This window comes from Miscanthus floridulus, chromosome 14 (assembly GCF_019320115.1).
Source record: "Miscanthus floridulus cultivar M001 chromosome 14, ASM1932011v1, whole genome shotgun sequence".
Classification (NCBI taxonomy): domain Eukaryota; kingdom Viridiplantae; phylum Streptophyta; class Magnoliopsida; order Poales; family Poaceae; genus Miscanthus; species Miscanthus floridulus.
The window spans coordinates 24655676-24670402 of NC_089593.1; the positions used below are offsets into that span (position 1 = coordinate 24655676).

Sequence of the window (14727 nt, forward strand, 5' to 3'; positions counted from 1 at the left end):
CTTAACCAGAGGGAACATGCCACATTCCTGAATATGTGGTTAGAAAAATTTATCTTCTGTGGTCGATCAGTAGGACCAACCAACGCCTTCCTCCCTGCAGCTGAACTTTTGGCTAATGGCGTAAGGTTTCCTCTTGGCCGATACCTTCTGAGCTCCACTTATCATCTTCTTCATCAAGTGTCTCAGAAACTTTTGCTTGGCGAACCCATCGGTAACCTGGGAGGCCCGTGGTGGTTTATCAACATGTGGCTGAATGCCCATATGCACAAACGTTTGCAATGGGACTTTTTTGCTCAACAATTCCCACGAGAAATTGCTGAAGACTATGTGCTTGGGGATGATGAATCGGCAACACGCTCACCCCTCAATTTTGGTGAAGCCATAATTGTCCTTCCTGGAACAGAAGCCAACGAAGACCAAATCGGCAGATTCTTTCAAAGCTTCTACAATGGTCTTTCTCGTGATCATAGGGCCTGGGTGCCTTATATTGACGAAGAAAACAGATTCCCCCTTCTTTTCAACTTTGCCGATGACACTCTGAATCAAGATAATGAGCTCATGATGGCTATCATCACTCCCAGGGCAATTCCAGTAAACACATTCGGCAGCGGGAAAAACACCAACATCACGTATGAATTTTACAACCCATCGGCAGTATCCCGCCAATTGGCTTTTGGGCAACTGCCAATCAAACTCTGCTTTGCCGATGTGATCAAACCCAGGGAAACAATCACCTGCGGAACAGATTGGAACAAGGTAGTACAACTCTCCCCCGATGCCGATACTACAGATGTTGATATATCCACCTGGACACCAATATCTTTCATCACCGAGTCATATAAGCAATGGTGGCGAGAGTGGAAAGAACAACTGTTCGCAACTTCTGCTCACACATATCGGCACATGATCGACCCTGAATATGCCATCCCTGACGACGCAGTAAGTTTCTTTTAACTCCCTTCTGCTTTTCCCTTCATATATCAGTAACTGATTCTCTTGTAACAGGTTAACAACCCAGCACCATCGGTGAGCAAAAGTGGGAAACCCTTCAATCTTCGGCCTGTTTCCCCAACATCGCCGATCGGCTACAACGCTCCCACCTTAGCCGCTTTGACCCACCAGAAGATTCGTACCAAGACCATCACTTCCAAGTCCAAATTGGCTACATCCAGGGCTACTCCATCGGCTGCTGCTACAACCTTGGTCAAAGCATTCAAGGTAACAACCTTGTTTATTTTTACTTATGCCGATCACAAACTGTATTAACCTTAATCATCAGGGGGTAAGAGCTGCTACTGGATCATCATCGGCAATTCCGCCGATATCAAGCACCACTTCTTTCGATGAACCTTCAGAGGTAGCTTCTTGACTTTACATTTTATCTGTTAAATATCATATCTTACACTTGTTTTGCAGCAACAATTGGGTACATCGGCAAACGTACCAGATGTCCAAGCTTCACAACCAATAAGTGTCGATGCCCCCCAGCCAATCTTTGCCGATGCCCAAGCAAAGCGCAAAGCTTTAACAGATACTGAAGCACAGCCAAAACGACAAAGGTCTATGCCGATCCCTACATCTGCCCCAATGTCATTGGTCATCATACCTCAAGAGCCCACCACCGATGAAGTCACAGAGGATATCCCATCGGCAAGCTCAGCCGATCCCCCACACGACATACTCCAGGTTGCTTCCTCCAGTCAAGCACAGGAAATTGCCTTGAAACAGGTAAACCGATCAACCTAGCTGATTTACAATACTCATACTTACCCTTAACTGATCTCCTTTTCTCTCTCTCAGGAACAAGATTCCCCGAACAGCCTATTTTCCTTTGCCATTGACATTTCTGACGACGATGGAGAGGAGACAAGTTCTTCCCTTGCACTGGGAACAATATCGGCAGAGACTAAATCCAAGTTGGAAACCCTCCTGAACTTGCTACAGCAAGGTACCGCCCAACTGGTAGATGACTCGGACCCCGCAAAGGCAATTTTCAAAACAATTCGTGGCCAGGTCCCTGCCGATGTTGAGGAAGTACTCTTCCCAGCAGCTCATTTAGAAAGCTGCCAACTGCAATATCAACGGGCTGCTCAGCGCATTGCCGATAGAGCAGCTCAAGCTCAACTCAAAGAAGAGATGCTACAACTGAAACAAATTGCTGATGAGAAGCACAAGGGCATCGTCAACTTGCAGACTTCGGGTGCTGCACTTAAGCAGAAAATCTTGAATTTATCAGCAAGGAAGATAGCTCTATTGGCTGAATTGAAAGAAGTCGATGCAGCCTTAACTCATGCTCAACAAGAAGAAAGCCAGCTACCCAATGCCGTCAAAGCCCTTCAGCAAGAAAGAGATATCCAGGCTCGCAAAGCTTTAGCCATGAAGAAAAAACTAAGCCTGTGGAGGGTGCTGCCGATGACGATATCAAAGAAATGGAGGAAGCCGACCAGATTCGCCTGCGTGCGATATTAGCTATCCAATCCTTGTTGAACTTGTAATCTTATTTATTGTATCGGCACTTTATGAGACATTGACATCCTTGCATAATTCTAGCCGATAGCACTGTTATCGGCACTTATACTTTTATGCATCTATCCAGATACTAGGGTAATATTTCTTTAAATATTTTCCATTTAACGCTCTGGGAAACACAACCCCTTCGAGGGTTTCTAAAATATATGCATTACCAGGAACAGACTGATTTATCCGATATGGACCTTCCCAATTAGGAGACCACTTTCCAAACTTTGAACTTTTAGTCCCAATCGGTAAAATCAATTTCCAGACCAAATCTCCATCGGCAAACTCCTTTACTTTCACCTTCTTGTCATACCATCTAGCTACTCTTTTCTTATTTTCTTCGATACTAACTAAAGCCCTTAACCGATGACCCGCCACATCTTCCAACTCATCCTTCATAAGAGTATTATAATCATCGGCTGTCAGCTGATTTTGAGAACGTATTCGTCTAGAGCCAACTTTAATTTCCCAAGGCAATACTGCATCGTGTCCATATACTAACTGATAAGGCGTTACTTTGGTTGCACCATGACATGACATCCGATATGACCACAAGGCTTCATTTAATACTGTATGCCACCTCCTAGGATTTTCTTCAATTTTGCGCTTAATGAGTTTGATGATCCCTTTGTTAGAAGCCTCAGCTTGACCATTAGCTTGAGCATAATATGGAGAAGAATTTAAAATTTTAATTCCCATACCTACAGCAAACTCATCAAATTCTCCTGATGTAAACATAGTGCCCTGATCGGTAGTGATAGTCTGAGGAATACCAAATCGGTAAACAATATGCTCTTTCACAAAATCAATCATATTGACCGATGTCACCTTTTTTTAAGGAATTGCCTCAACCCACTTTGTGAAATAATCGGTAGCAACCAGAATAAATTTATGTCCTTTACTCGATGGCGGATAAATCTGACCAATGAGATCAATAGCCCATCCCCGGAACGGCCACGGTTTGATTATAGGGTTCATAGCCGATGCAGGCGCTCTTTGAATATTACCAAACTTTTGACACCCCTGGCATCCTTTAAAATATTTAAAACAATCTTCAAGAATAGTCGGCCAATAGTACCCATTCCTTCTGATCATCCATTTCATCTTGAAAGCCGATTGATGTGCCCCACATACTCCTTCATTAATTTCACCCATCAAGCTTTTTGATTCATCATTGCTAACACATCTAAGTAAAACTCCATCTATAGTTCGATAATATAATTCATCATCGAGGAGCACATATTTGGTAGCTTGGAACCTTATACGTCTCTCAACCTTTCTATATGGATCCTTTAAATAATCGACAATCTCTTTCCTCCAGTCATCGGTATCAACTGCTGATGTTAGCACTTCCTGAATAGGCTGATACCCTGAAGCATGCTGAGCTAGTCGATTAGCTTCCTCATTATGCAATCGAGAGATATGTTCAAGACGAAAACCTCTAAATCCTTTCAACAATTACAAACATCTTTCATAATACGAAATCAAGGCTTCACTTCGGCATTCATAAATTCCAGCCAACTGATTTATAGCTAGCATAGAATCACCAAAGATTTCAACAACATCGGCACGTATCTCCTTCAGCAATTCTAACCCTTTTATCAAGGCTTGGTATTCAGCTTGATTGTTTGTCGCTGTAGCAACAATCGGCAATGAAAACTCATACTTCCTTCCTTGAGGTGAAATTAACACAATGCCGATACCTGCTCCTTCACCACATGTGGACCCATCGAAGAAAAGTGTCCAGGGAGCAACCCCCAGAGAGTCCACTGTATTACAATGCTGAGTGACAAAATCAGCCATCACTTGCCCTTTAACTGCCTTAGTTGATTTGTAACGTAGTTCAAATTCTGATAATGCTAAAATCCATTTGCCGATTCTACCACTTAATATCGGCATCGACAGCATATACTTGACCACATCGTCTTTGCATATGACCGTACATTCGGCAGATAACAAATAATGCCTTAATTTGACACAAGAAAAGTATAAACACAGACACAATTTTTCGATGGCCGAATACCTCGTCTCAGCATCCCCTAATCTTCTGCTCAAATAATAAATAACACGTTCTTTCCCTTCAAATTCTTGAATAAGAGCTGAACCGATAACTGTATCATCAGTTGACAAATATAACCTGAAAGGCTTCCCATGTTGAGGTGGAACTAGCACTGGAGGATTTGATAAATATTTCTTAATTTCATCAAGGGCTAATTGCTGTTCAACTCCCCATACAAATTCCTGATCAGCTTTCAATTTAAGTAGTGGGCTGAAAGCCTTGATCTTACCCGATAGATTAGATATGAATCTTCTAATGAAATTAATCTTACCGATCAAAGATTGCAATTCAGTCTTATTGGCAGGAGCAATCACCTTGTTAATTGCATCAATAGACTTCCTACTGATTTCAATGCCCCGCTGATGCACCATAAAACCCAAGAATTGTCCTGCCGATACACCAAATGCACATTTATTAGGATTCATCTTCAATCCATGCTTCCTTGTGCACTCCAGTATCTTTCGCAGATCGGCTAAATGTACTATGATATCTCCAGACTTAATCACTACATCATCAATGTAGATCTCCACTAATGTGCCGATGTATTCATGAAAAATAAAGTTCATAGCTCTTTGATAAGTAGCACCGGCATTTTTCAAACCAAACGTCATGACTATCCACTCGAACAACCCCACATGACCTGGACATCTGAAAGCAGTCTTGGGAATATCTTCTTCAGCCATGAATATTTGATTGTAACCTGCATTACCATCCATGAAGCTGATAATTTGATGTCCAGCCACAGCATCAATCAACAAATCAGCAATCGGCATTGGATAGCCATCCATCGGTGTGGCTTTGTTGAGATTCCTGAAATCAATACAGACACAAAGTTTTCCATTTTTCTTATAAACAGGAACCACATTAGAGATCCACTCTGCGTATCGACATTGCCGAATAAACTTTGCTTCAATTAATTTAGTTATTTCGGCCTTAATGTCAGGAAGTACATTAGGGTTGCATCGGCGCGCTGGCTGCTGATGTGGCCGAAATCCAGATTTGATAGGTAACCGATGTTCAACTATCGATCGGTCTAATCCAGGCATCTCAGTATAATCCCAAGCAAAACAATCTTTATACTCTTTTAACAAATCTGTTATTCGCTGCTTACACTTGGAATCTAACTTAGCACTAATAAAAGTAGGTCTTGACCTATCGCCATCACCAATATCTACTTCTACTAAATCATCTGCCGATGTGAACCCTTGACCTAATTTTCCATTATCGGCAAACCTATCCATTAAAACTCTTCTTTAGAACCGACTGCTTGGATCGGTGGAATTTCATAATCAGCAACTCTAAGGAACTCTTTTTCCCAAGCTTCTCCTGATATGCATTTAGTTCGCTCATAAGTATCTGATTCTGCCGATGCGATGATATAAGAAGAATCACCAGGGACGACCTCAATCTTATCCCCAATCCACTGTACGAGGCATTGATGCATTGTAGAAGGAACACAACAATTAGCATGAATCCAATCCCTCCCTAGAAGCAGATTATATGCACCCTTGCCGTTGATAACAAAGAACGTCGTTGGCAAGGTTTTGCTGCCGATGGTCAATTCAACGCACACTGCCCCTTTAGCCGGTGACACATTGCCTTCAAAATCTTTCAACATCATATCGTTTTTGGTCAAGTCTTGATCTCCCTTACCAAGTTTCCGATACATCACGTAAGGCATAATATTAATCGCAGCCCCTCCATCAATAAGTACCTTAGACACAGGCTGCCCATCAACTCTGCCCTTCACAAATAAAGCCTTAAGATGCTGTCTCTCGTCATCGGTAGGTTTCTCAAAAACAGCCATCATTGGATCTAGTGTTAACTGAGCTACTTGATCAGAGAGAACAACTTCTTCCTCATTATCAGATAGTGCCAAAAACTCCATCGGCAACATGAATACCATATTAACATCTGCCGATGGACCCTTATTTTTATGTTTTACCTGCCACTGCTGATGACCGGGCCTTTCATTGGAGGAATTTTTCTCTTGGTATAAATCCTCCTGACGCTCACGTTGCATCCTCCTTCTCTGCGTCTTTGTCAGACCCTCTGGGCACCATCGAGGAAACTTGGTTTTCCAAACCGGCTGATAACAAGTCCTAGTTGGTTCTACACGACGTATATTAGGGTCCCTGTAGAATATTTCCTCATCGGGAACTCTTGCGTTTGCCATCTCCTCAAGCTCCTCTTGATTCCTTGGAAAATATCCAGCGCGTTTACCAAGCCTCTCATGTACACTAAGTCTGCCCCCCAGCCGATCATGCACTGATGCTCTGCCTCTGATCGGCTCATTGATAGACAAACCCTGATTACCAAGTTGAAACCTCCTTTCTGAGCGATTGACCCCGTAATAACCATTACACTCAGGGCAATTTTCAACAGTTGGCAATTTAATACCTTCTTCCCAGCAATGGATGAAAAACGGACATCTCCAATGATCTTTATGTCGATTCCATTCTTCCTGACGTCTCACTTCTTGCTGTTGTCGATATCGGTCATTACGTTGACGCCAACCCTCCTGCTGCCTTCGATGAGTAATCACAATGCCAGGTCGAGGAGGATTTTTGGAACTACTGCTTTCTCCTAGCAAACCCTTACTTTTTGCATCATCGGTAGTTATCCGATGTTGGGGGTCCACTGACGCGTTTTTCTCAGCAACCTCTGACGTCAATACCTTGGTCTTTCCTTTGGCATCCAACATATTTGCTGGAAAAGGGTGTTGATCAATTTTCATCGGCTTCTGGGCCTTGGAAGTACCAAACTTAATTCTCCCAGATTCAATAGCCGATTGTAACTGTTGCCTGAATACCTTGCACTCGTTTGTACTGTGTGAAGTTGCATTGTGCCATTTGTAGTACAAGATCTTCTTCAGCTCTTCTACCGATGGGATCACATGATTAGGTGACAGCTTAATTTGGCCCTCTTGAAGCAGAAGATCAAATATTTTATCGGCCTTGGTGATATCAAAGGTAAACCTTTCTGGCTCTTTTTGACCAAAGGGACATGATATCGGCTTTTTATTCTTAACCCACTCAGCTAAGCCGATAACTGGTTCTTCATCAGAGTCAGAATCTCCTACTTCTTCAACAAATGATACCTTTTTACTCCAATTCTTTTTAGGTTCAAAAACCCTAGTATCTTGATCAGAGATCCTTTGCACAAGATGACTGAGGCTTTCAAACTCCTGAGAAGCATATCTGTCTTTAAGATGTGGCAATAACCCTTGGAAAGCCAGATCGGCAAGCTGCCGATCATCCAGCACCAGGCTGTAGCACTTATTTTTTACATCTCGTAGCCTTTGTACAAAGCTTTCTACCGATTCATCATTACGCTGTCTCAATTTTACTAAATCGGTAAGCTTCTTTTCATGGATTCCAGCAAAGAAATACTTATGGAATTGTTTTTCTAGATCAACCCAAGTAATAATAGAATTTGGTGGTAATGAAATGAACCATGTAAATGCTGATCCAGACAAAGATGATGAAAATAATCGAACTCTTAATTCATCTCTGTTAGCTGCCTCTCCACATTGAATAATGAAGCGATTGACATGTTCCATTGTTGATGTATCATCTTGTCCAGAGAATTTAGTGAAATCTGGTACCTTGTACCGATTTGGGAGAGGAATTAAATTGTATGCAGGAGGGTATGGAGTCCGATAAGAATAAGTATTGACCTTGGGCTTTATCCCAAACTGATCCTTCATAATTTCTGCTATCTTATCGGCCCAAAAAGCATCAGCCTCCTGCTGACGAACTGGTTGAATTTCTACAGGAGGTGCCTGCTGACATCCCTCCACATATCTTTGTGGCCCACGATCTCCAGCAATCGGCATATTTGCCGTTACTTGTGGTCCATTAGCCTGTTGGAAAGGATTCATCGGCTGAGCTGCCGATGCTTGATTCTGGAAACCAGCTTGCATATGACCTTGTTGAATCCCTGCAACCTGCTGATTTCGCTGAACTGTATGTTGAACAGGTAACTGTCCTGACCAATCGTTATTAGAACTCATCGGTACAAAACTTACCGATGGCTGGTAATTTGCTGATATTGTTGGATAATTATAACCGGTTTGAGGCATGAACTGAACCCCAGTTTGACTCATAGCAGGGGTTTTCTGCTGCATCGGCAGTAAGCTCGCCGATGGACTTGAATTGAATATTTGAACCATAGGCATCTGGAAACCTCCTGGAGTTGGTTGCACAGAAGTAGTTGCAGCATATTGAGGCACTTGAGCCATCGGCGAAACGGCCGATGGTATAGGAGCTTTTCCTACTGCATCAAACACTTGAGGTAATCTAGGATTGAAAGCAGATGACTCCGGAGGCATGCCATATCCCCACCAATTAGTAGGAATCTGGCTATTCTGAGACACAGGGCCTGACATAGCTGATGCCGATAGATCTGTATTAAGCTGAACTCGCCCTCCTGGTAGTACCTGATCTGATCGTATCGGTGTAGATTGAATATTAGGTGAGTCTGCCAATACTGGAGGGGAAGTAACTTCTGTACCCACAACGGCCGAAGGAGCCGATGGAGTTTTGACAGATGCCGGCTCTGGTTGATGATAGGCAGGCCCAACGTAATGTGGTGCCGCTTGTCCTTCTTTGAGAGTTCGAACCACAGCATTATGAACAGTATTGGACAGCACATTGGAATGATTAATCAAAGCATGATTTACTGTAGAATTAACCATCTCTTGAAGTTTACCAGGATTGGAGTCAAAGGTAACCTGCCGAGGCAACGGCAAATCTTGCTTCTGGATGACTTGTCCACTCTTGTTCAAGCTAAACGATCTCAGACAAAGCTGCTTGTATTCTTCTACAGCCTTTTCCATAGCCTGCCTCTGTTCTTCCTTGAGATCTTCTTCTGATACTGCGATAATGTTCCCTGAATCGATCTCGGGATTGAACATATTGATTGATTGGTCCCACCGAGCGTGCCAAAAGATGTGTTGATGCAAAAGTGGATCTGCAAACACAAAGGGCTAATACCCGAATCGATATCCAAAGCGTGCCAGTCGATTTGACCTGCTAATCGACAAGGATGAAGATACGAACACTTTGGTCCTGACAACAGCGATACGCCCGGAAGTCACGGCCAAGAGGTGCTCACGCGGAACTCGAGAATCGCCGAAGGTCGCACTGAAACGATGCAACTCGCCGAATCAATGAGAACTCGTAAAAAAGGAAAAATATGCAAATTGACGAAGTCGCCGAAAAGTAAGTAGATGCAAATAGGAGTAAAAATTGGTTTTGATATTGATTGATCTATCTTTTCTTACATTGCCCCTCACTCCATATTTATACCCTGATCTAAAGAGACACAACCGAACACAACTAGGACACTAAGCCCATATCTAAGGAAACACGTGACTCTTACATGAACCATACTCTAACAAATATAGAAAAGGAAATCAACTCCTATCTATTTCCCTGTCCGCCTTAATTACGATGAAAATCTCGCCATCTTCCTTCCCATCGGCATATCCCCTGTTTCATCGGTAGTAGTCTTCAAGTCTTCCCTCATCGGCATACTCACTGCTGCATCGGCAGTAATCTTCAAGCCTTCCTTCATCGTCATACTCACTGTTGCATCGGCAGTAGTCTTCAAACCTCCCTTCATCGGCATCGACAATAACACCTCCAACCTCATCGGCAACGCCCGAGTCTAAACCAACCTTTCCACTGACCATCACCAGCTATCGGCAACCATCTTTACAAGCTGGCTTTCATCGGCTATCAAAGTACACAGTAACCTTCCCCTCGCCGATTAGTCCACTCCGATCATTATCACGTACAAAAAAAACGGTGTCAACGGCGGCCTAAAAGGGACGTGCACCGCGCCGATGTAGAAGAGGCGGGGGCGAGTCATCCAAGCAGTGTGGGCAGCGAATATGAAGCGGGCGGTTCAGATGTGAGTGCGGAAAACGGAGCTGGCGTTGGCGGCGCGCTAATCAAAGTAGACGGGGCGGAGTAGCCGCGAACGTGGGGATGTCCAGGCGCTAGTCAATCTCTAATTTATTTAGAATTATTCAGAATTTCTATCGGCGAAGCCATATATTCGGACAGACACCTACGGACCTACACAGCATAGGGAGGTCGGTGAGGCGGAGTCATGATCTCACTGAGATGGAGAAGAAAACTCAATGAACATGAATAGTCGTGCGACCGGAAACAGCTTCTGCTTTTGGGCTGGCAATGGCATTGTGTTGCTAAAGTAGAAATTATGCCAAGAAATAGAGACCACACCTATTTGTTATTGGGCTGTAGCGCTGGAGAATGAGGGGCCTTGGAAATTGGGGCCCTGTGCCATAACCCACCGGGACAGGCCTGTTTCTGCACATATTGTGGATGCTCTTACGGATTATCCAGATTAATAGTGCTGATGTGGATGCTGCGAACTGAGATGGAGGCTTGGACTCCTCATTTCCCCAGCCGTTGACATGCCCTAAGGAAGATGCCTAATATACTACTCCTACAATATAATCCCTTTGCTTATGCAGGAGAAATAGTTGTAGACATGAAATTCAGAATTTGGTTCTGAAATAGTGAAATTCAGAATTTGTTTCTGAACCCGGATGGTGCTCAGCCTGTGATCTGTAGACTCTAGTCCAGCATCTGACATGGTTCTAGCCTAACATAATCGGCATAGACAGCGTTATCGGGTACTCATATCTGCTAAAGATATCCCTCCACCCCAACCTCCACTCTTAAACTATACTGTAAGAGTAATAAAGTCAGGCTATTATTACCACCGAAGACCTGCCATTCTCTAGTAATGCTAATGTCTTGTCTTATGAGCCATACTATTTCAGTGAACAAACAGTGTTTTTCTCTCACAGCAAATCAACGAATAATACTTTCAACCATAGCTTTTCAGCAAAGCGAACAGGACCAATGCCCATCTCTTGATTAGGTAGTTTGGCTCCAGCTCCAGGTCACCTACGGACATGGTTGTTTCTCCAGACAACAGTGGAGTTCCCATTCAGCTTTGAAGTTTTGAACCGTGAAATTTCGTCACAAACACTATGACCACTACAAAAACTCGTACCAGCAGCGAGAGGCAAGCACTAGTTCATGAGCCAAGCATATATTTCCCACACAAAAATATCCATAGAACACAGAACAAACCAACGACGAAACAAGAGCATTTTTTTTAACAAAAGAGTCTTGAGCTCCCATTGCATTGTATGCACTCGCTTATTCACCAGATTACAGCCCCAGACCCCCAAGCAAAAAACTGTGCAGAAATAAGCATCAACCACAGCCCACCACCACAGACGGGGAAAAGAATGGCACCACAAGGGAGAAGTTCTCCCTTGGCTACACAGGTTCTCTTGTTTTCTCGACTCAACAGAAGAATGAAAACTAGACAGCATAAAAATAAGCCTCTAAAAGTGCGCTCCAGCTTGTTGTCTCATGGATATAGAACATGACCCAGCTACGACCAGGTAATGGTAACGGTCGGCACGGCGTTGACAAATGAAATGTGTGCCTAATCTGCACGGGATTGGCCGGCACGGGATGAAAGGATGATGCCGACGATGAGACCGTAGAGGGCAAGCGCTTCGGCGAAAATAAGGATGAGGATCATGCCCACAAACAACTTTGGCTGCTGAGCGTTCGCCCTGCACAAAAGAACAAGTATTAGGAAGGGGAGATGTTGTGGTTGAAGCAGGTTCCAGTTGATAATCCAATTTTCGAAGTAGGACAACTGTTAGAATGGCATATGTGCAACACTGAAATAACTTCGACATTTCAAGCCACACAAGAAAAGGTAAGAAGCAATACTCTGTTGATGTACACGAGACAATTTGACCTGAAGTAACATTGCCAGCACTCAATCCCACAAACAACCTATTCCAATACAATCCTTGAAAACAATCTACTGCATGCAGGTATAAAATTAGTTCCAAATTCCTTTCAAACACCACCAGATCAACTGAGTGAATTATGTCATCAACTATAAGCATTGAAAGCAACTAGGTACCAAGTACCAACCTTCCCTTGGGTTCAAACATGCTATACAGGGAATTAGCATAGAGTTAACACAAGTGGTCTCAGATATGAATGAATGTGCAGACAGGAAATCCTACCGAATATGAAACATGAGGTCCAAGACAAACAAAGTTGAAAGTACAGGATAGATCAACAAATGTGTCCCTTTCCCTCTTTTTTCCCCTCTCTCTATTTTTTCCACTAAGATGTGTTTTGTAAGTTAAAATAGATATCAACATAAAGCCATATATAATTATGCCTCACTATAAACTGAATTTCTAGAGAAAACAATGGTTACCAAGAAGAAACAGGATAGCTTCCTGATTCGGATGCTATGATAGTCATGACATTAATAGTGAACCCTTATGAATAGCAGAGACAAGCTAGAATAGGTTCAACTTCAGCTTATCAATGAACTAGCTATAAATACCTCAAATAAGCTTTGTTTGTCAACGGTGTGACAGTCATTTACTACTCGATGAAATATGGTGTTTGCCTTTAAAAGCCAAGTCTAATTTTAACATTATCAAAGTTATTAACTAGAAAGTCGTCAAGTTACAAATATGCAAAAGGTCAAGTGAGATTTGAGGCATATCAAATAATTCGTATTTAGTCCAGACAACATTTCAGATGTAAATGTAGTATTCACTTCAGCTTTTTCAAACTAAGTATTTCAATAGTAGAGAAACTCATCTACAAACAGGTATTGACAACATGGAGTTTTAGAAGTGCCTGCCATTACTACTGCATTGACCAACATATTATCAGCCAAACCATCAAAGCACAGCACAATATGATAGAGCAAGCATCTTTACCTGACACCAGCATCACCAACGATGCCAATGGCCATGCCTGCAGCAAGCCCAGCAAGACCACAGGCAAGGCCAGACGACAGGTGGGCGTAGCCGTCAAAGAGGTAGTACGGCTTGGCCTTGGGGTTGATCCCAGTGCTGATGATGACGGCGATGATGAGGCCGTAGATACCGAGCACACCAGCCATGACCACGGGCACGATGGACTTCATGACGAGCTCGGGGCGCATGACACCCATGGACGCCACGCCGACGCCACTCTTGGCCGTCCCGTACGCCGCCCCCATGCCTGCGTGCCACACACACAGAGAGATCCTGTCATTCACCACCAGAAAATTCGCCCCGTCCCAACCACATGGATCCACCCCAAATTCTCTCTATTGATCTTCCACTTATTGCTCAAATCATATCAAATAAATAAAGCAATCGACTGGCGCGCTTTAAGTATCATACAACCAATCTCTGAATCGCGGCAGATCGGAGCAAAGGAACGGATCGGCTCCAACTTTTTCCCCACTCAAATTGCGAAACAAACAATGCAACAGAAAGTATAGCAGGGAAGGACGAGGAGGTGTGGGGCACGTACATGAGAAGACGAGCGCGGCGGCGGCGCCAAGGAAGCCGAAGAAGGGGGCGGTCTCATCGCCGCTGAACGCCGACGACATCTTCTCCTTACTGCTGCCGCTACCGGTGCCGCTACGGCTGCGACGAGAGCGGGAACCTGGGGCGCTCTCGTGCCGCGGCCTCCTCTTCGTTGCGTGGTCGCCGGCGCGAGCGCTCGAGATTTCGCTCCTCCGCTCGGGATTGGCCTTGCCGATCTGATCTGAGGAGCGCGTGGGTGTTTTGGTTGGGGTGGGGAAGAAGACGAGAGGGCCACGGCGCTGCGAGGTGGGGCGGAGGACATGGACAGTTTTACCCCTGTGACTGGGGAGGGGCAGGACACGTACTCCCTCCGTACATCGTATTCCAGAGCCAATTAATTTCAAGAATGACTGATTTTTTCTATTAAAATAATATTTATTTTTATCTTTAAATCATTTTATTATATTACCATTAAAAATATATTGAGTGATTAGTCTAAGCTTGTTTAGCATCATAATAAATAAAAAATATATATCTGATCAAATTTGAAATTGGTTGACCCTCGAAATGCAAGATGCACACCTATATTAGAAGGAAGTAAACGACGATAATGTATGAAAATTGAAAAACAGAGGTAATTTAGTTAAAAATGTTCTGGGACCTCCTAGATTTCAGCCAAATTACAGAACCGCCTTTTGTTGTTAGATTGGGGTAGGTGTTCGATATTGGTTGTGTCCATTCGTGCAATCCATCA

General features: G+C 43.6%; 1 protein-coding gene across 1 annotated transcript; it reads right to left on the bottom strand.

The window, feature by feature from the left end:
* Positions 1–11719: 11719 nt before the first annotated feature.
* On the bottom strand, positions 11720–14254 carry LOC136505429 (V-type proton ATPase 16 kDa proteolipid subunit-like). Its single transcript, XM_066500584.1, has 3 exons — positions 13978–14254; positions 13395–13680; positions 11720–12209 (listed from the first exon to the last, which is right to left on the bottom strand). The coding sequence occupies exons 1-3, from the start codon at positions 14054–14056 to the stop codon at positions 12077–12079; spliced, it is 498 nt and encodes a 165-aa protein (XP_066356681.1). The 5' UTR covers positions 14057–14254; the 3' UTR covers positions 11720–12076.
* Positions 14255–14727: the final 473 nt, after the last annotated feature.

Coding starts and splice junctions, on each gene's coding strand:
- LOC136505429 (XM_066500584.1), bottom strand. CDS start 14,056: ATGTCGTCGGCGTTCAGCGGCGATGAGACCGCCCCCTTCTTCGGCTTC. Junction 13,681..13,977: donor CGCCGCGCTCGTCTTCTCAT/GTACGTGCCCCA, acceptor TGTGGCACGCAG/GCATGGGGGCGGCGTACGGG. Junction 12,210..13,394: donor GTTGGTGATGCTGGTGTCAG/GTAAAGATGCTT, acceptor TCTTTTGTGCAG/GGCGAACGCTCAGCAGCCAA.